At 42.9% G+C, this 20,603-nt stretch overlaps 1 protein-coding gene across 4 annotated transcripts in view; it reads right to left on the bottom strand.

The window, feature by feature from the left end:
* LOC110521487 (ral guanine nucleotide dissociation stimulator-like 1) overlaps positions 1–20,603 on the bottom strand; it is a 46,570-nt gene that overhangs the window by 25,667 nt on the left and 300 nt on the right. For 3 of the 4 annotated variants that reach the window (XM_021599068.2, XM_021599071.2, XM_021599069.2), the window contains exon 1: positions 11–225. The exons of the other annotated variant lie outside the window; for it this stretch is intronic. In XM_021599068.2, the coding sequence (XP_021454743.2) occupies positions 11–55 (45 nt within the window). In that variant the 5' untranslated portion in view covers positions 56–225. Of the gene's footprint in view, positions 1–10; positions 226–20,603 lie in introns of those variants that run through there. 4 annotated transcript variants of the gene reach the window in all.

Below are 20,603 nucleotides of genomic sequence, written 5' to 3'. Positions count from 1 at the left end.
AACTTTTTACCATTGTATCTTTCCAGGCGAATCTCATTGTCAGCGCTTCTCTCATCAAATGATGCTAACAGTCCATCCAGGCAAGAAATGTTTCCAGTTCCCAGCAACATACGGCGCGGTCCTGCTCTGTAAAATATGCTCTCCTCCACTACACACACAATCAGTCACAGCTCTGTTTGTGTTGCCCCCCCCGCTTTCGAATCCTCCACCTCCTCCCCCTCCTCCTCCTCCTGTCTTTCACACGTCCTCTTCCTTCGTCCCGCTGTTGATTAGCTGAGCTCCGCCTACTGCACTCGCAGTCCTCCCCATAACCCCTCCTCATTCCCCTTTCCCCTTAAAATGTTTCATTTTAGATACAATCTGACAAAATACAGAAAAATCATAAAATAATAATTGACCGACTACTGAGATTTTCATGGAAATTGCGCATGAATGCTTGTGATTAAATGCCCAACGAAGTAAAAACAAATGTGATTGTCTGTGTTTTATATATATTTACACACTGAGGTTGGAATAATACTGTGAAATTGTTCAAATTATGAAAAAGCCCTTTTAGTGTAAGAACTGTTTGAAACGATCAACCTCAAATTTCAGCCTGTTTTTATGGAATGGAGTTTTGGCCTGCCTGGTGACATCCCCAGGAGGTTAATTAGTTGTTATTTAACCTTTCCTTAACTAGGCAAATAAGAAAGGGAGTTCAAAACCAATAACAGCTAGCTTTCAGTTTTTTCCCTACCCCAGACAGTCCTAGCAAAATTCTTGCTTTAGAAATGTATCTTCGCTAAGAATCTATTTTTGTTTCTTTGACCATTTTCATTGAAAACAATCACAATAAGGTTATTAATTGTTACCCAGAAATGATTTGATATTGAGATGAAAATGTCTGCATTGGACCTTTAAGCCAGATAGTCCTAGTTAGACTAGAGAGAGAAAATGCAAGGAAGACTGGCGATGCAGTCACTACTGTGTATTGTTTGTGAATAGTGTATGGGTGGGAGAATAGTGAACAACTGTTACACTGTGTATGTGTTTGCACACGTAGTCAACCACTTGTGTGAGTCAGTGGAGAGATTGAAAGTAGGTGGTCAAATATTTGGATAGTTTTATGAAGCTATTAGGATGATCGATAGTAGTATGTCTCTCGTAATAACTTCAGCCACACAAGGCACTGAGTGAGCCATGTACTGTACTAATAGGACTAGGCTGCTAGAGGACAATGGGAGCCCTGTGAGGGGTTTCTCTCTGTGGGAGAGTAGGCTGGTCATGCCGTGGCCCATGTCTTCTGACTCTCATACACTGGCCCATGCAACACACGTCACAAAGCATCACACACAACGTCACACAAAGTGTCAGTCGGTGCCAGCCATGACGTTACTGGTCCCCAAACAGCCTAGTTCAGGGTGGCTGCAGGTGGGGCCAGGGCCCAAAGGCTGCCTGTCTGGAGGGTCAGGGGTCCAGGGAAGCCCTGTGTACCCTGTCTGGAGGCCAGTTCCCAGGCTGGCCTGACCCACCATCCTCATCAGTCTCCATGGGTTTAGGAAGCATCGACAGGCAGTGGGAAAGGTTGTGATCCCTGGCTCTCCCCTGGGGACAGTTGTGACCCCTGGCTCTCCCCTGGAGACAGTTGTGACCCCTGGCTCTCCCCTGGGGACAGTTGTGACCCCTGGCTCTCCCCTGGGGACAGTTGTGTTGCTCTCAGAGGGGAATGATGTGATCCTTCTGCTCACAACACTCCTTCTGTCAAAGTGACAGACACGGCTCAGATCAACTGGACCAACAAGGACACATCTTCCATTTCACAAGGAGTTCAAATCAAATGTTATTTGTCACATACACATGGTTAGCAGATGTTAATGCGAGTGTAGCGAAATGCTTGTGCTTCTAGTTACGACAGTGGAGTAATATCTAACAAATAATCCAACAACAATTACCTAATACAGACAAATATGGATGAGCGATGACCGAGCGGCATAGGCAAGATGCAATAGATGGTATAAAATACAGTATGATATGAGTAATGTAAGATATGTAAGCATTATTAAAGTGACTAGTGATCCATTTAGTAAAGTGGCCAATGATTGTAAGCCTGTATGTAGGCAGCAGCCTCTCTGTGTTAGTGATGGCTGTTTAACAGTCTGATGGCCTTGAGGTAGAAGCTGTTTTTCAGTCTCTCTGTCCCAGCTTTGATGCACCTGTACTGACCTCGCCTTCTGGATGGTAACAGGGTGAACAGGCAGTGGCTCGGGTGGTTGTTGTCCTTGATGATCTTTTTGGCCTTCCTGTGACATCGGGTGCTGTAGGTGTCGTGGATGGCAGGTAGTTTGCCCCCGGTGACAGACACGGCTCAGATTAACTGGACCGATGAGGACACATCTTCCATTTCACAAGGAGTTGGTTTGGGATGCAGAGAAAGAGGGCTAAGATCTATGGTGCAATGGATGCAGTTTGCTGCTGGGAAATTCCACGATAACGGATTGACACTGAGACTCCATTTTTTTCACTTTAAAATGTATGTCAAGAGAATGTTAACAGAAAAACACAAACCGTCATTCTGTTACCGAACTTTACATCTGTACTGTTCTTCAAGTAAATGTGTTTTTGTACAATTGTCTGTGGAAATTGTTAAAACTATTCCTTGTGCACAGAGTTTTATGGTTTGTTTAAATTTGAAATCAGTGGTTTTAGTTTGACATACATTTTAAAGTCAAAAATCAGTCTCAGTGTCACAGTGGAGTTTCCCAGCTGCACTGTTCAGATTAAATAAGAGACTGTTTGTACTGTGTCAGCTGCATTGGGATGATAAATAATTTTGATTGACAGTACTAAGATCCTACTGCTGCGCCAACAGACATTATAGTCCAGAGCAAATCTGGGAAAAGGAGGTTTGTTTGTCTGAGGGGCCGGAGGAGGGGTGCTGTTCTTCCTGAGATCTGATACGTTAAATACACAGCACAGACTGGGGGACTGGACAGAGGGGTCACCTCTCCCCCTGGCTTGACCCCTGGACACCCGGCCTCCAGCGTTCCCTCTTGGGGACCCACATCACTCTCCCACACCCTCCCCTCTGTCTCTCTGCCACAGAACCAGGACAGGGATCAGCAGCGTGGAGTGGAGCGGGACAAAAACAGGAGAAGCGCAGTGCTGTTATTGCTCCACTGTGGGGGAAAAGGCACATTCCAGGAAATCTCCCACTTCCTGTCTGCAGCCTCTGGACTCCACAGTGCCTGCTGTTCTCGTACCTGACTGGCTGATCTGTCTGGGCTAGAGACATACAACTCAGGGAGGAAAGGACAGGACTGGACAAGAGATGAAAGGAGAGGAACGGAAAGGAGAGGATAGGAAATGAAAGGAGAAGAAAGGAACGGATAGGAAAGGAAATCAGAGGGAGAGGAAAAATCAAACTCTACATCAAGGGGACAGGACTGCAGCAGCACACTCACAGAGAAAATAGAACTTACTATCTATAGACATCGCAGAGCAAAGAGTGTTTTACAGATCAGACATCCCCAAACGTTAAAATTTTTTTTTAGGATACACGTGGAATATTTAAAACGATTCCTTTTTTAATATTTATTTGAAAATAAACATTGAACATCTAATAGTCAAATCATCGTGTAAAAGCAGATGAACTGGTTTTACTCTTTTTGCAATTTTTCTGGTGTTTTGTGGTGAAAAACTGAGCAGGTCGAGCGTGTTACCCATAGATAGACAGACTAGAAATGTTGCACACAACAAGCTTCCATTCCCACTGTCACAAGGAGATGAATTTCCCAGATGTGTATATATATATATATATATATATATATATATATATATATATCACTGCCAAAGTTTTGGCTTGGTGGCCAAAAAAAGGATCTTCCATTGATCAATATCTAAAGAGTAATTTAAGAAGCTGAATTAGGAAGCACTTTGGCCACCCTGTAGACTAGATGTCACAGCCATGCATTTTTGGAATATTGTCAGGCATTACATGCATTTGAGCAAAGATTTAGTTTTATTACCGTATGGGGCCAGACCGTGTGGGATGGTTTGAAGCTGCTCTGTTCAAGTGAAGAGGATCAAGAGGTCACTGTTAGAGAAAGTCTACTGTACTGTTGGAGAATATGCCGTTTAGTGGGTGTTATCAGAGCTCTCTCGCTCTGTCTCTATGTGTGTATGCGTCATAGAGAGTTCACAGCACGGTCAGGAGCTCATAGAGAAGCCCTCTAAGAAGAGAAGAAGCCCAAAACAATGAATCATCAGAAGATTTCTCAGTGCAACTTAGGAAGAATAATTATATTTTGGACTGGATGGAAAGAATAGCACTGAGTGCCTTCCTTAAGCTTGACATGAGCAAACAAAGAAGATTCATCCTCACTATTAAAGCATTGGCACCAGTTAGAGCCAGAGAGCCACCGGGCTGGGGTGGGTGGGTGGGTGGGTCTGTCTGTCTGTCTGTCTGTCTGTCTGAGAGACACAGGGAGTGATCACTTCCCGATGTCTTTACTCCCACTACTACTGACATTAATGTGATTACGTTGGGTCCGGAACACTTTGTGCCTGTGTGTAGGTGGGCCGGGTGTCATGCTGTATCTGTCTGTGTGTGAATTATGTTGTCTGCACATGCAGATTAGTGTGTGTGCATGTTTGTTTGTTTTTACCACACTGTCCAAGGTCCAGTAGGGGGCAGTGTGTATGTAAAATGGTGAATTTCTCCAGAGTCAGCACTGGGTTTTCCAATGTAATGTGCAGATGCCATAATGCCAGAGGAGTTGCTTGTTTGTATGACTTTGGGTTATGATCGGTCATAGCTTCATAAAACCTAAGAGCTGAGAAATCAAAGAGCACAAAGTCAGTGCCTACTAACAGGCGGAATCTCTGTGACTGTTTAATCATGTAGATTACAGCTTCCCCCCTGTCCCTCCATGTTTCTCCCCTGTTCCACTCCTCTCCCCTTTCTTCCTCATGTGTTACTCCCCGCTCCACTTTTTTTGCATTCCCCCTTTCTCCCCCACCTGTTCCTTTCCTCGCTCTTCTTCCTGTACTCTCCCCTTACTGCTACATGCTCTTCCATCTCTCTTTTCTCCCCTCTATCCCCATGGATTGTGTTTCTCCTCACTCTTATCTTCTCCCCTTCCTCCTGTGTTTCTCTCCTCTCTCTTCTTGCCTTGCCCCTTCTCTCTGCCCCTTCCTCTCCTCTCTCCTGTCTCAGCAGCCCGTCTCAGCCTGGTCTCTGATCTACTGTTCCCAGAGCCCTATGTGAGGCTCTACCAGTGGCCTCCTGGCCTCAGCAGCACAGTGATTCATATTGCAGTGATTCATATAGCCGGCCAGGCTCCAGAGGAATAACATCACCCCTGTCAGTAAACCCCACTAAGACACTCAGAGCTCCTCCCCTCTGGGCGACCACCGGGCTGGGGTCGCATTGTCTCACAGTAATCTTGCGGAGCACACAGGCAACGATACACCATGGGTTATACAAACTGATCCTAGAACTGCCTATAAGAGTAGGATGACAAGGTTCTTACATGCGGAGGTCAGTTTTACATTTCCTCTAACATAGCTTCTCCTAGATCTGTGCCTAAAGGGAACTTATATCCAAAGCTTTCAGAGAGGTACAGTGCCATGCGAAAGTATTCGGCCCCCTTGAACTTTGCGACCTTTTGCCACATTTCAAGCTTCAAACATAAAGATATAAAACTGTATTTTTTTGTGAAGAATCAACAACAAGTGGGACACAATCATGAAGTGGAACGACATTTATTGGATATTTCAAACTTTTTTAACAAATCAAAAACTGAAAAATTGGGCGTGCAAAATTATTCAGCCCCCTTAAGTTAATACTTTGTAGCGCCACCTTTTGCTGCGATTACAGCTGTAAGTCGCTTGGGGTATGTCTCTATCAGTTTTGCACATCGAAAGCTGAAATTTTTTCCCATTCCTCCTTGCAAAACAGCTCGAGCTCAGTGAGGTTGGATGGAGAGCGTTTGTGAACAGCAGTTTTCAGTTCTTTCCACAGATTCTCGATTGGATTCAGGTCTGGACTTTGACTTGGCCATTCTAACACCTGGATATGTTTATTTTTGAACCATTCCATTGTAGATGTTGCTTTATGTTTTGGATCATTGTCTTGTTGGAAGACAAATCTCCGTCCCAGTCTCAGGTCTTTTGCAGACTCCATCAGGTTTTCTTCCAGAATGGTCCTGTATTTGGCTCCATCCATCTTCCCATCAATTTTAACCATCTTCCCTGTCCCTGCTGAAGAAAAGCAGGCCCAAACCATGATGCTGCCACCACCATGTTTGACAGTGGGGATGGTGTGTTCAGCTGTGTTGCTTTTATGCCAAACATAACGTTTTGCATTGTTGCCAAAAAGTTCAATTTTGGTTTCATCTGACCAGAGCACCTTCTTCCACATGTTTGGTGTGTCTCCCAGGTGGCTTGTGGCAAATTTTAAACGACACTTTTTATGGTATCTTTAAGAAATGGCTTTCTTCTTGCCACTCTTCCATAAAGGCCAGATTTGTGCAATATACGACTGATTGTTGTCCTATGGACAGAGTCTCCCACCTCAGCTGTAGATCTCTGCAGTTCATCCAGAGTGATCATGGGCCTTTTGGCTGCATCTCTGATCAGTCTTCTCCTTGTATGAGCTGAAAGTTTAGAGGGAGGTCTTGGTAGATTTGCAGTGGTCTGATACTCCTTCCATTTCAATATTATCGCTTGCACAGTGCTCCTTGGGATGTTTAAAGCTTGGGAAATCTTTTTGTTTCCAAATCAGGCTTTAAACTTCTTCACAACAGTATCTCGGACCTGCCTGGTGTGTTCCTTGTTCTTCATGATGCTCTCTGCGCTTTTAACGGACCTCTGAGACTATCACAGTGCAGGTGCATTTATACGGAGACTTGATTACACACAGGTGGATTGTATTTATCATCATTAGTCATTTAGGTCAACATTGGATCATTCAGAGATCCTCACTGAACTTCTGGAGAGAGTTTGCTGCACTGAAAGTAAAGGGGCTGAATAATTTTGCACGACACACTAAATATGCAAACACTTTATGGCTGGAGGGTTCTGACTGCAAGTGGGTGAGATGCTGACATGCCAGATTGCACTAGTGCTGACCATGCATATGAATAACTGTCCTGTACACCCCCCTGCACTGCCCACCTGGACATCAGCCCCGTCACTCCCCTCCCTGTTTGATTTAAAAAGGTTGGCGTAGTAGTCACCATTATTCCGTACTTTTAGGTCAACACAGAAACACATTTCTATGAATGACTATTGAGTGTCAGTTTCCTTCCATGGGTTGTAGCTATGGGAGTTTGTTAAATGACAGTGTTTTGACAGACACACTCAGTTCTCCTTTGTGTCGTAATGACCCGTAATGACACGGCGTACTGACACATGACTGCAGTGCCAAGAAATAAAAAGTGAGCTAGAAAGGAAACATTTTAACCTCACAAGAAAGCGCAAGAATATAAGACAAAATGGGAAGGAGGAGTGCTTGGTCAGCTTTTCTATTTTTCCTTGGAAACCACATCATCGTTGTAGATTTACTCTCTTGATCTGCTATTGCTTCAGATAGTTCAACGACCTACTATCGAAAGGCCCGGTGGGTTTGTTACCAGTCATTGGGCTGTGCTGAACATTGCCTCTATTCTAGGTTATTGACCTATGTGCTTTATAACCAAACTGCTCTGATATCATAGGCAGTAGCGGTGTGTGGGTAAAATCACTGCGGAAGCCAAAAAAAAGCCATATAATAACCTAACCTATTGCGTTGTTTGCTCTATGACCTGTCCACATGCCTTGCGATCGTGATATAATGGCCTAAAGACAGTGCAGAATAAATTCCACCACACCTTTGTTTCTTTACAAAACCAGAGAGCAACCTCTGTCAGGTGAGTCCACAAAGCATATTGTATGTAACATGACCTACAGCATGGTCAAGCCAGTTAATGATTCCCACATTTAAGACAATTGAACAACTATTGATTTAGAACCACGGAGAGTTACCACAAGTCGCAAAAAAAAAACAGGAGCTGCCTCCACTATTCCATTTAAAATTAAACATCTTCAAATCACTTCTGCTTAGTCTAATAAAGTGACAACTAAAATATACCAAAAACAATTTAGTCCAATCAACGTAAGCTAAATATGATGTGGCTGTCCATGGTTCTGATTTGTGTGTGTGTGTGTGTGTGTGCGTGCGCGCGCGTTTGTGCATGAAGAAAAAACATGTTGACTCACCCTACTTGTAGAGAAACACCAATGCCGTCCTCCTCTCTTTCATGTTGATGAAACGGTCTATCACTCTGTCATACAGTACACGCTTTTATTTTTTGTTGTCCAAGACTACCTGGCTAAAATGCTTGCTCGCTAGCCTAACTTCCATTCATGGTTAACGTTAGCTAGTTAAAATTAGCCTTGTACATCTAGCTACATATTGAACTTCAAACCTCTCAGGCCAGGCGCACAAAAATGTATGAATTAACTGTTGGATCAGAATCGCCATTATAATCATTGGCCAGTACGGAAAATTAAGTAAAACTACAAGTCCAAATCTCTATCTCCATCCATGGCTCATTTAGGAAAGGGACAATTTTAGCTAGCTAGCCAGCCACCAGAGGACAACACAACGAGGTGCAACAATTCAAGTTTCTTCTGTCAATGATGTACGCTCTCAATTTGATAGGTGTGATGCCAAATCCAAACTGGCTTCCCTTTTTTTGGTACACCAGCACCATTCACAGTTGAGCTCACTCAGTTTAGCTCAAGGCTGATTGGCTATTATTTTATACTTTTTTAATCAAGGGATGCTTGCTGGTCATGAATACAAGCCACTGAGAGTGGGAGAACAGAGCACAGTATCATATTCCAGGTGCCAAGAAGCAGCTCTATCTGTCTTGATGTGATGTGATTGGTCAAAAGACCAAGTAGTGTGAAAAATATCAGAATTGATCTCCCTGTGTAAACGCAGCCTTAGACCCTCATGACATGGAACAGGGACACCTCAGCCTTACAACTCTCTGTCTGACCTGCACGTTGAACCTGTCGCCCATCACCCATAGCCCATAGGGCTACATAACAGGGCCATTCAAACACAGATCCTAAGGGCTTATTGTCACTGAATAGAGTTATCAGGAATACATTTCTATTTACATAATATGTCCATACACTTTTATGTATGATTACCCCGCTAATACGAATATAAAATTACAGTAGGTCTACCTTACAACAAACCATGCATAATTTCTTTCAGTGTCATGCAAATCATTAGGGTACATGTGGTAAAAGCACATTTCTACTGAAAACGTAGGTATAATGTTAATTCACTGGGGAGTTGAGATGTTGAGCTGTTTTATATGGAACACATTCCCACAACTTAAAAATAAAATACTCATACAGTGCCTTCAAAAACCATTTATACCCCTTGATTTATTCCACATTTTGTTGTGTTACACCCTGATTGAAAATGTGATAAAATAGATTTTTTTTCACCCCATCTACACACAATACTGACGAAGTGAAAATGTGTTTAGAAATTTTAGCAAATTTATTGAAAATGAAATACAGAAATATCTCATTTACATAAATATTCAATACATGTTAGAATCACCTTTGGCAGAGATTACAGCTCAGTCTTTCTGTGTAAGTCTCTAAGATCTTTTGACACCCGGATTGTAAAACATTTGCACATTATTCTTTAAAGAATTCTTAAAGCTCTGTCAAGTTGATTGTTGATCATGGCTAGACCGCCATTTTGAAGTCTTACCATAGATTTTTATTGCCGATTTAAGTCAGAACTGTAACTAGGTCACTCAGGAACATTCAATGTCTTCTTGGTAAGCAACTCCAGTGTATATTCGGCCTTGTGTTTTAGGTTATTGTCCTGCTGAAAGGTGAATTTGTCTCCCAGTGTCTGTTGGAAAGCAGACTGAATCAGGTTTTCCTCTAGGATTTTGCCTGGGCTTAGCTCTATTCTGTTTCTTTTTATCCTAAAAAAACGTCATACTCCTTGTCGATGACAAGCATACCCATAACATGATGCAGCCACCACCATGCTTGAAAATATGAAGAGTGGTATTCAGTGATGTGGATTTGTTGGATTTGTCCCAAATGTAACACTTTGTATTCAGGACATAAAGTTAATTTACTTTGGTGGCCTTATTGCGAACAGGATGCATGTTTTGGAATATTCTGCACAAGCTTCTTTCTTTTCATTGTCAAAAGCGTTGAAAAGAGGAACAAAGTAATGTTTTTATCTTCCAGAGGGGCAGTAGTTTTTCCCAGGAGTTTGTTTTTAAAGCATCTGACCTGATTTAAAAAAAAATCTGGTCCCATCATAGCCCATATCAAACAATTCTTTTACAGCTTATTTACCTGGTTAGATTAGCCTACCAGATCAGGAAAATCTCTGGGCCCCAGGAAGACTATTTCCTCCCCAGAGTGATGGGGAGGTGAAAATCACCACACAATGTTACAAATAGGAAAACAAATACATTATATTCGTATGAGCTACCATCTCAAAATGTTGACTTACAAAACACCAGGCGACTCCGGGATGCTGGCCTTCTTGGCAGAGTTCCTCTGTCCAGTTTCTGTGTTCTTTTGCCCATCTTAATATTTTATTTTTATTGGCCAGTCTGAGATACGGCTTTTTCTTTGCAACTCTGCCTAGAAGGCCAGCATCCCGGAGTTGCCTGTTCACTGTTAACATTGAGACTGGTGTTTTGCAGGTTAATAACGCTGCCATGTGAAAACTGAGTTCAAACACTGCTTTATTTTATGACTCGCCTAGTTTCATAACTGATCTTTAAGAAGGGGAGAGGAGGGTGGGAGAGAGAGAGATAATAGGGCACATTACAACAACACTTCACAAGCCAAGGGAGCAGTACTAGTGGACATAAATGCATAACAGGCATACATGTTATGTAACTGTAGTCTATTAAAATGTTAAACTGGAGCATTTTTTTCTCCTGTAACCAATAACAGGAGGAAGAGCAGTCATAAACAAAAATGCAATAATACATGTACCTGTGTAATTCCAATAGAGAATATAGGTTAAGAGAGTGTGCCATGTCTGATAAACAATAAAACAAACAGGATTCAGAGTGCCTCTAACACAAACAGACACATTGTTTGGTGTGTCAGTGTCAAAACTAGCTTATAATATGCCACAAAAACACACAGTGCTGATGCAAAGTTTGGTAATAGAATCACGGTTTATGCCGTTTGTGCCGTCATTCTGTGAACAAACTTTGCATTTGCACTGTTCTTCAAGTAAATGTGCTTTTGTAAAAATGTAAGTCATCCTTGTGCATAGAGTTGTATGGTTTGTTTAACTTTGCAATCATTGATTTTTGTTTGACATACATTTTAAAGTGAAAAATATGAGTCTCAATATCACTCTGTTATTGTGGAATTGCTCTTTAATACTGAGCCACAGACCTGCTAATAGTTGTGTTGGTCAAACAAACACAGACCATCCAAAGACCTACATTTTCCAACACCATATCAACAATGTTTAGGTAAATTCCATATTAAAAAGATTCAGGGATAAAATAGGTATAGACATCCATGCTTGCATCTCTCATGCAAACCTTAAAAGTGACATGGATAATAAACTGTTATTTGTCTACCTCACTGTAATAAGCACACACTAATAGCACATCACATGTACACACAACCACGGGTCATGTTCCAGCTTCATGGCTGATAAACTGTGAAGCAGTGATGCAGGTTGCCTGAATGCATGGATGGCCACTCAGCAGGTCAGGGGTGGTCAGAGAAAGCAACAGTGTGTTACTAGCGGTCACTGCTAACTACATGTGACTGTGCAGCAGAATTGCTGGTGGGAGCAAGAGATGAGGCTTCGATTTCACGCTCAACAAACCCCTTCCTTATCCTCCTGTTTCCTTAAATCACCACAACCACACAGACTGACATTTGAGGTATAAACAGAGCTCAGCAGAACTACAGGTCACATTTCCTTGTGAAGGTGGATCTCTCTCTCTCTCTGCTTTCCGTCTCTCCTCGACCATCATTACTGTACACAATCACATTGGACTGTTAATCTTAGTATATTTTGGACATTGAATGGTCTGTCACTGTCTTCTTCATGAATCCCTTTGTACAGGGTCTCTCACATCTCAGCCCAACAATGAAACTACCAAAACATACACTCCCCTCTGTATGTATTTGGGGTCATTTCACCTCAAAAATCACAAGAAAGAGGATTACGACACCCACCATAACAGATTGTTCTGAAATAGTTTATGATGTTAGAAACAGATAAGATTAGCATTCCTGCAACATTATTTTGTGGAAATACTGTATACTTTGATCTGAGAAATTAAGCTAATTGATTGCACCCAAATGGTCAATTTTTATTTGTAGGATTCATATAATATAGTACCTAACATTCGATTTGGACAGAGCTTTTTCTAGCAATGAGTTAGATATTAAAAATCAAAAGAAATGGTCTTAAGCTACCTACAGACCCCCCCCCCCCCCCCCCCCCCCCCCCCCACGCCCCACATCCCACGCCCCACGCTCATCCCACCTCAACAACCAGTATATAGTATCAGTTGTCCATGTTTGATAAGTAGTATGGAGCTGCAGCTCTGAGTATTGTTTTGGTCATGTTTTTCCCCCCTGTTCAGAGAAATGTGTAATTTGTTGTTGGACCACCAGATGGTGCTTTTCCTGCTACTAGGTACTTTCTTTTAAAAATCCCCCCACTGTTAAATGGATAATTGTAACAAATCAAAAATGGTGCCTACAGTTAGCCAAATACATTTAAAGTTTGTCACAATTCCTGACATTTAATCCTAGTAAAAATTCCCTGTCTTAGGTCAGTTAAGATCACCACTATTTTAAGAATGTGAAATGTCAGAATAATAGTAGAGAGAAAGATTTATTTCAGCTTTTGTTTTTTTCATTACATTCCCAGTGGGTCAGAATTTAGTATTTGGTAGCATTGCCTTTAAATTGTTTAACTGGTGTAACTGGCACGTTTCAGGTCGCCTTCCACAAGCTTCCCACAATAAGTTGGGTGAATTTTGGCCCATTCCTCCTGACAGAGCTGGTGTAACTGGTGTAACTGGCATGCACACACCTTTTCAGTTCTGCCCACAAATGTTCTATAGGATTGAGGTCAGGGCTTTGCCACTTCATCACAACTTTGTTGTCCTTAAGCCATTTTGCCACAACTTTGGAAGTATGCTTGGGGTCATTGTTCACTTGGAAGACCCATTTGCGACCAAGCTTTAACTTCCTGACTGATGTCTTGAGATGTTGCTTCAATATATCCACATAATTTTCCCTCCTGTCCCTCCTGCAGCTTTGCACCCCCACAACATGATGCTGCCACTCCCGTGCTTCACAGTTGGGATGGTGTTATTTGGCTTGCAAGCCTACCCCTTTTTCCTCCAAACATAACAATGGTCATTATGGCCAAACAGTTCTATTTTTGTTTCATCAGACCAGATGACATTTCTCCAAAAAGTACGATCTTTGTCCCCATGTGCAGCTGCAAACCGTAGTCTGTTTTTTTTATCATGGTGGTTTTGGAGCAGTGGTTTCTTCCTTGCTGAGCGGCCTTTCAGGTGATGTTGGAAAAAAAATACTTGTTTTACTGTGGATATGGTTACTTTTCTACCGGTTTCCTCCAGAGTCTTCACTAGGTCCATTGCTGTTGTTCTGGGATTGATTTGCACTTTTCGCAACAAGGAGACCGAACACGTCTCCTTCCTGAGCGGTATGACAGTTGCATGGACCCATGGTGTTTATATTTGCGGGCTATTGTTTGTACAGATGAACATGGTACCTTCAGGCGTTTGGAAATTGCTCCCAAGGATGAACCAGACTTGCGGAGGTCTATATTTTTTTCGGAGGTTTCGGCCATCCAAAGTCACTATGCTCAAAGGGATATTCAATGTCTGCTTTTTTTTTACCCATCTACTGATGATAGGTGCCCTTCTTTGCAAGGCATTGGTAAACCTCCCTGGTCTTTGTGGTTGAATCTTTGTTTAAAATGTACTGCTCGACAGAGGGACCTTAGAGATACTTGTATATGTGGGGTACAGAGATGAGGTAGTCATTCAAAAATAATGTTAAACACTATTATTGCACACATTATTGAGTCGATTCAACTTATTATGCGATTTGTTGAGCACATTTTTACTCTTGAACGTATTTAGGACGGCTCCTATAGCTTTCTTAGACTCAACAACGCTGAAGCAATTATCTGCAGACTAAAATAATCACTAAAAACAGAGATCACCCCAAAATATATACAGTATTTGATACCATTAAAACATTTGTGCTGTGAAAAGCACCAGGAATGGATGGCTTTCCCATAGAAATCTATTCAACATTTTGGGACAAAGTTGTTCCCGTATTTACAGAAATGACGACACACATTTCACTAAATTCAGTACTTTGTATCAAACAGCATTTTCAGTTATATTAAAACCAGGTAAATCTGGAATCTCCCCTACTGATTATAGACCAGTGGAGGCTCCTCAGAGGAGGAAGGGGAGGACCATCCTCCTTAGTGAATTTCATAAAAAATAACATAGCGACACATTTAAAAAGTTATCCTTTTTAGATAAAACTATACTAAATATATTCACGTCACCAAATAATTGATTAAAATACACAGTTTTGCAATGATGGTCTACAGTAGCCTCAACAGCACTCTGTAGGGCAGCGCCAGGGTGTAGCCAGAGGACAGCTAGCTTCTGTGCTCCTCTAGGTACATTGACTTCAATACAAAACCTAGGAGGCTCTTGGTTCTCACCTCCATCCATAGACTTACACATTAATTATGACAACTTCCGGAGGACGTCCTCCAACCTATCAGAGCTCTTGCAGCATGAACTGACATGTTGTCCACCCAATCAAAGGATCAGAGAATGAATCTAGTACTGAAAGCATAAACTAGTACTGAAAAGCTCAAATATAAAATATATTTGAGGTTCTTCATAGTAGCCACCTTTGATGACTGCTTTGCACACTCTTGGCATTCTCTCAACCAGCTTCACCTGGAATGCTTTTCATGCCAACAGTCTTGAAGGAGTTCCCACATATGTTGATGACTTGTTGGCTGCTTTTCCTTCACTCTGCAGTCCAACTCATCCCATACCATCTCAATTGGATTGAGGTCGGGTGATTGTGGAGGCCAGGTCATCTGATGCAGCACCATTACTCTCCTTATTGGTCAAATAACCCTTACACAGCCTGGTGATGTATTTTGTGTCCTGTGGCAGTCCTCATGAGAGCCAGTTTCATCATGGCACTTGATGGTTATTGTTTGAAGATACCCAGGACTTTGTTCTTGCCAGATAGACCTATGGTGGCTGAACCTTATCCACTGGCTCCTACAGCTCTCTACTCGTGTCCGTTATTTTCTCCCGGATCAGCCCCTAAGTTTTTTAAATCTGATGATTCTGTTATTGTTTTGGGCTTCTTCTCTTCTGCCTTGCTCTTCTCTATGCGCTCCCGACCATGCAGTGAACTCTATGACACACACACACACACACACACAAACACACACACACACACACACACACACACACAGCTCTGATAACACCCACTAAACAACCTGTTCTCCAACAGTACAGTAGACTTTCTGTGACATGGACCTCTTAATCCTCTTCACTTAAACAGAGCAGCTTCAAACCATATCACACAGTCTGACTGTCTGATCTGTAAAACCCTGTTGGCTCTGATAGTTAGATCCCTATAGTGCTGTTCTGAGTGTTTCCTTTCTTATCTTCTTTGTGAGTGAGTGAGCTGCTGCTGTTCTGTCCCCTTGATGTAGGGTTTTATGTTTCCTCTCCGTTCCTCTCCTGTCCTTTCATCTCTTGTCCTGTCCCATCCTCCCTGAGTTTTTATGTCTCTAGCCCAGCCAGTCAGGTATGAGAACAGCAGGTGCTGTGGAGTCCAGAGGCTGCAGACAGGAAGTGGGAGATTTCCTGGAATGTGCCTTTTCCCCCACAGTGGAGCAATAACAGCACTGCGCTTCTCCTGTTTTTGTCCCGCAACACTCCACGCTGCTTATCCCTGTCCTGGTTCTGTGGCAGAGAGACAGAGGGGAGGGTGGGGGAGAGTGATGTGGGTCCCCAAGAGGGAACGCTGGAGGCCAGGTGTCCAGGGGTCAAGCCAGGGGGAGAGGTGACCCCTCTGTCCAGTACCCCAGTCTGTGCTGTGTATTTAACGTATCAGATCTCAGGAAGAACAGTACCCCTCCTCTGGCCCCTCAGATAAACAAACTTCCTTTTCCACAGACTTGCTCTGGACTATAATATCTGTAGGATCTTAGTACCGTCAATCAATCAGATAGGTGGCTTTCTCATCCCCAAGCAGCAGACGCAGTACAAACAGTCTCTTACTTAATCTGAACACTGCAGCGCCAAACTGCATCGATTGGGCCATTGAACAGCCCTCGCTCTCTCTGCATCCCAAACCAACTCTTGTGAAATGGAAGACGTATTCTCATTGGTCCAGTTGATCTGAGCCGTGCCTGTCACTTTGACAGAAGAAGTGTTGTGAGCAGAAGGATGACATTATTCCCCTCTGAGAGCAACACAACTGTCCCCAGGGGATAGCCAGGGGTCACAACTGTCTCCAGGGGAGGGCCAGGGGTCACAACCTTTCCCACTGCCTGTCGATGCTTCCTAAACCCATGGAGACTGATGAGAATGGTGGGTCAGGCCAGCCTGGGAACTGGCCTCCAGACAGGGTACACAGGGCTTCCCTGGACCCCTGACCCTAAAGGCAGGCAGCCTCCGGCCCCACTTGCAGCCACCCTGGACTGAGCTGTTTGGGGGCCAGTGACACCGTGGCTGGCCTGTACGTGTCTGGGTACCGACTGACACTGTGTGACGTTGTGTGTGATGCTGTGTGACGTGTGTTGCATGGGCCAGTGTATGAGAGTCAGAAGACATGGGCCACGGCATGACCAGCCTACTCTCCCACAGAGAGAAACCCCTCACAGGGCTCCCATTGTCCTCTAGCAGCCTAGTCCTATTAGTACAGTACATGGCTCACTCAGTGCCTTGTGTGGCTGAAGTTATTACGAGAGACATACTACTATCGATCATCCTAATAGCTTCATAAAACTATCCAAATATTTGACCACCTACTTTCAATCTCTCCACTGACTCACACAAGTGGTTGACTACATGTGCAAACACATACACAGTGTAACAGTTGTTCACTATTCTCCCACCCATACACTATTCACAAACAATACACAGTAGTGACTGCATCGCCAATCTTCCTTGCATTCACTCACTCTGCTAGGACAATCTGGTTTAAGATTTACACACAAGCATTCAAGCGTAATTTTCACAGAATGCTCGATGGCACTAAACTATTATGTTAAATTTCTCTAAATATATGTCACGTTTACTCCTGCTCCTCCTCTCCGGCACTCGACATCACCAGTTGTCTCATCATTACATACACCTGTCACCATCTTTACGCACACCTGCGCCTCATGACACTCACCTTGACTCCATCACCTTCCTGATTACCTCCCTATATCTGTCACTCCCCTTGGTTCTTTCCTCAGGTGTTATTGACTCTGTTCCATGTCTGTATGCTTGTTGTACTATTTATTTTTACCTTTGCACTCCCTGTACTTGCTTCCCAGCGTACACGTTATAATATATGTCAGATTGTATCTTTCATTTTCTCCCTGAAAAAAGAAAGTGGAAAGAGGAGGTGTTATGGGGAGGACCACGACTGGGCAGAGCTCAGCCTTTCAACAGCAACACATGAAGCGGGAGAAGGGAGCTAAGAGAAGGAGGAAGATTTGAGACTGAGGATAGGTAATGGCAATGCAAGAGAGATGGGGCTGTTTGGGAAGGAGTTCAGCCCCTCTGTGGTTTTTCCTGCTATCCCACATTGGTTCCTCCCTCAGCTAATGACAGACTTAGGGTTGCTTGAGAGGAAGGAGTAGATCAAGTACATTTTGTAAGTGAACAATTAACACGTGTACAATGCTTGCTTGAATATATTCACAGATGGCTCTAAGGACCCTAAAATGGGGACGGCAGTTGCAGCTTTTAGTGTTCCTGAGTTTAAGGTGGCAGTGACAAAAAGAGCAATGGAGTTGCTGGCCATACTCTTGACTGTTGAGTGGATGGAGGAGGTGAGGCCAGACATGGTAGTCATCTGATTCTCACCGAGCAGGCTCTCAAACATCCTAATGTTGAAATGGAATTATTAGTCAAGCAGAAGCCAAAGGGTTGATAAACAGTGGTTAAAAACAAATGGCAAGAGGTGTGGAACAGGGTGGGAAAGGGAAGACGCCTGTATAATATCCAGGAAAAGGTGGGGGCGGGGAAGTCCTCGGTTTAAGAGAGAAGGTAGGAAAGTGTAATCACATGGCTGTTAATGGGCCACACAACACTCAACAGTACATGGAAATTGGTAGGTGGAGACAATGGAACACATTCTATTTCAGTGCCAGCACTATGGGAGGGAAAGGGAGAGATTGTTATTACACTGGAGAAAAAAAACGATAAAACACAACATGTAAAGTGCTGGTCCCGTGTTTCATGAGCTGAAATAAAACCCAGAAATGTTCCATATGCACAAAAAGCTTATTTCTCATTCTGTGCACAATTTTTTTTACATCCTTGTTAGTGAGCATTTATTCTTACCAAGATAATCCATCCACCTGACAGGTGTGCATATCAAGAAGCTGATTAAACAACATGATCATTAAACAGGTGCACCTTGTGCTTGGGACAAAAGGCCACTCTAAAAGGTGCACTTGTATCAGACAACAACGCCACAAATGTCTCAAGTTGGGGGAGCGTGTAATTGGCATGCTGACTGCAGGAATGTCCACCAGACCTGTTGCCAGAGAATTGAAAGTTAATTTCTTTACCATAAGCTGCCTCCAAACGTCATTTTAGAGAATTTGCCAGTACGTCAAACCGGCCTCACAACCACAGACCACGTGTAACCACGCCAGCCCAGGACTTCCACATCTGGCTTCTTCACCTGTGATATCATCGGAGACCAGCCACCTGGACAGTTGATGAAACTGGGTTTGAACAGCCAAAGAATTTGTGCATAAACTGTCAGAAACAGTCTCAGGGAATCTCATCTGCGTAATCTTCGTCCTCACCGGGTCTTGACCCGACTCCAGTTCGGCATCGTAACCGACTTCAGTGGGCAAATGCTCACCTTCGATGGCCACTTTAAATGCACAAAGATGCCGTGACGAGATCCTGAGGCCTATTGTTGTGGCATTCATCCACCGCCATTACGTCACGTTTCAGGATGATAAATTCACTTGCTCATTGTCGCAAGGATCAGTACACAATTCCTAGAAGTTGAACATTTCCCAGTTCTTCCATGGCCTGCATACTCACCAGACATGTCATCCATTGAGCACGTTTGGGATGTTCTGGATCGATGTGTACGACAGCGTATTCCCACCAATATCCAGAAACTTCACACAGCCATTGAAGAGGAATGGACAACATTCCACAGGCCACAATCAACAGCCTGATCAACTTTGCAAAGGAAATTTGTTGCACTGCATGAGATAAATGGTGGTCACACCAGATACTGACTGGTTTCTGATCCATGCCCCCACCTTTTTTTAAGGTATCTGTGACCAACAGATGCATTTCTGTATTCACAGTCATGTGAAATCCATAGACTAGGGCCTAATGAATTTATTTCAATCGACTGATTTCCTGACTGTCTCTGTCAAATTTTGGAAATTGTTGCATGTTGTGTTTACTTTTGCTCAGTGTAGATTTAAGGACTAATGGTGTTGAAGAGAAAAGCTTAAGTGAGATGCTGAGAAAATCTTCAGGTGACCTAGTATTTAATTGTGTAGGGTGAATTCGGAAATAGTGGGACACATTTTGCGTTTCCGTCTTCTGTAACCTATTTCAACATCTATCCAACATAATAGCCCAACACATGATACATTTCTGAAATCCTCAAGATGTTTCCTAACTGCAAAAAAATCATGCCTCATATTCACAGGAGACATGACACACCCATGTGTGTATATTGAGTCAAAACCATATTTTCAGTTCGCAATTGGTAGACTGGGACACCATTATTATTGTACCCCAATGACAATTACATTTTGTGTGATTAGGAAACATCTGAGGATTTCAGAAATGTATTATGTGTTGGGCTAATATGTTGGATAGATGTCTGAAGAGGGTTTACAGAAAACAGAAATGCAAAAAGTGTCCCACTTTTTCTGAATTCACTCAAATTACAGTACTACAGTACCATTAGAACCAGAGCCCTGCCTAACCTAAGTACAGGGGGTCCCTAATATAATCTGGATCCCTTTCCTCCATAGGAAAATCCTATAAATAAGAGTGTCCCACTTTAGCTACTCCTGCTGTCCTACTTTAGCTTGCTATGGTTGGTATAGCAGGACAATAACAAAAAATGACTTAATTACAAAACTGAAAATATTTGGCAACTTTATGTATTTTAATGCAGTACATACTGTATTATGCACATTTACGTCACCATTTGGCACAGTGCATTATTTATGACAGTTCCATAAACTTAACATCAAAACAGAAGCAAAAATAAATGTCACTATTCTT

Source organism: Oncorhynchus mykiss, chromosome 30, assembly GCF_013265735.2.
Source record: "Oncorhynchus mykiss isolate Arlee chromosome 30, USDA_OmykA_1.1, whole genome shotgun sequence".
In the NCBI taxonomy this organism is placed as follows: Eukaryota; Metazoa; Chordata; class Actinopteri; order Salmoniformes; family Salmonidae; genus Oncorhynchus; species Oncorhynchus mykiss.
This window is presented reverse-complemented; position numbering and strand designations above follow the sequence as displayed.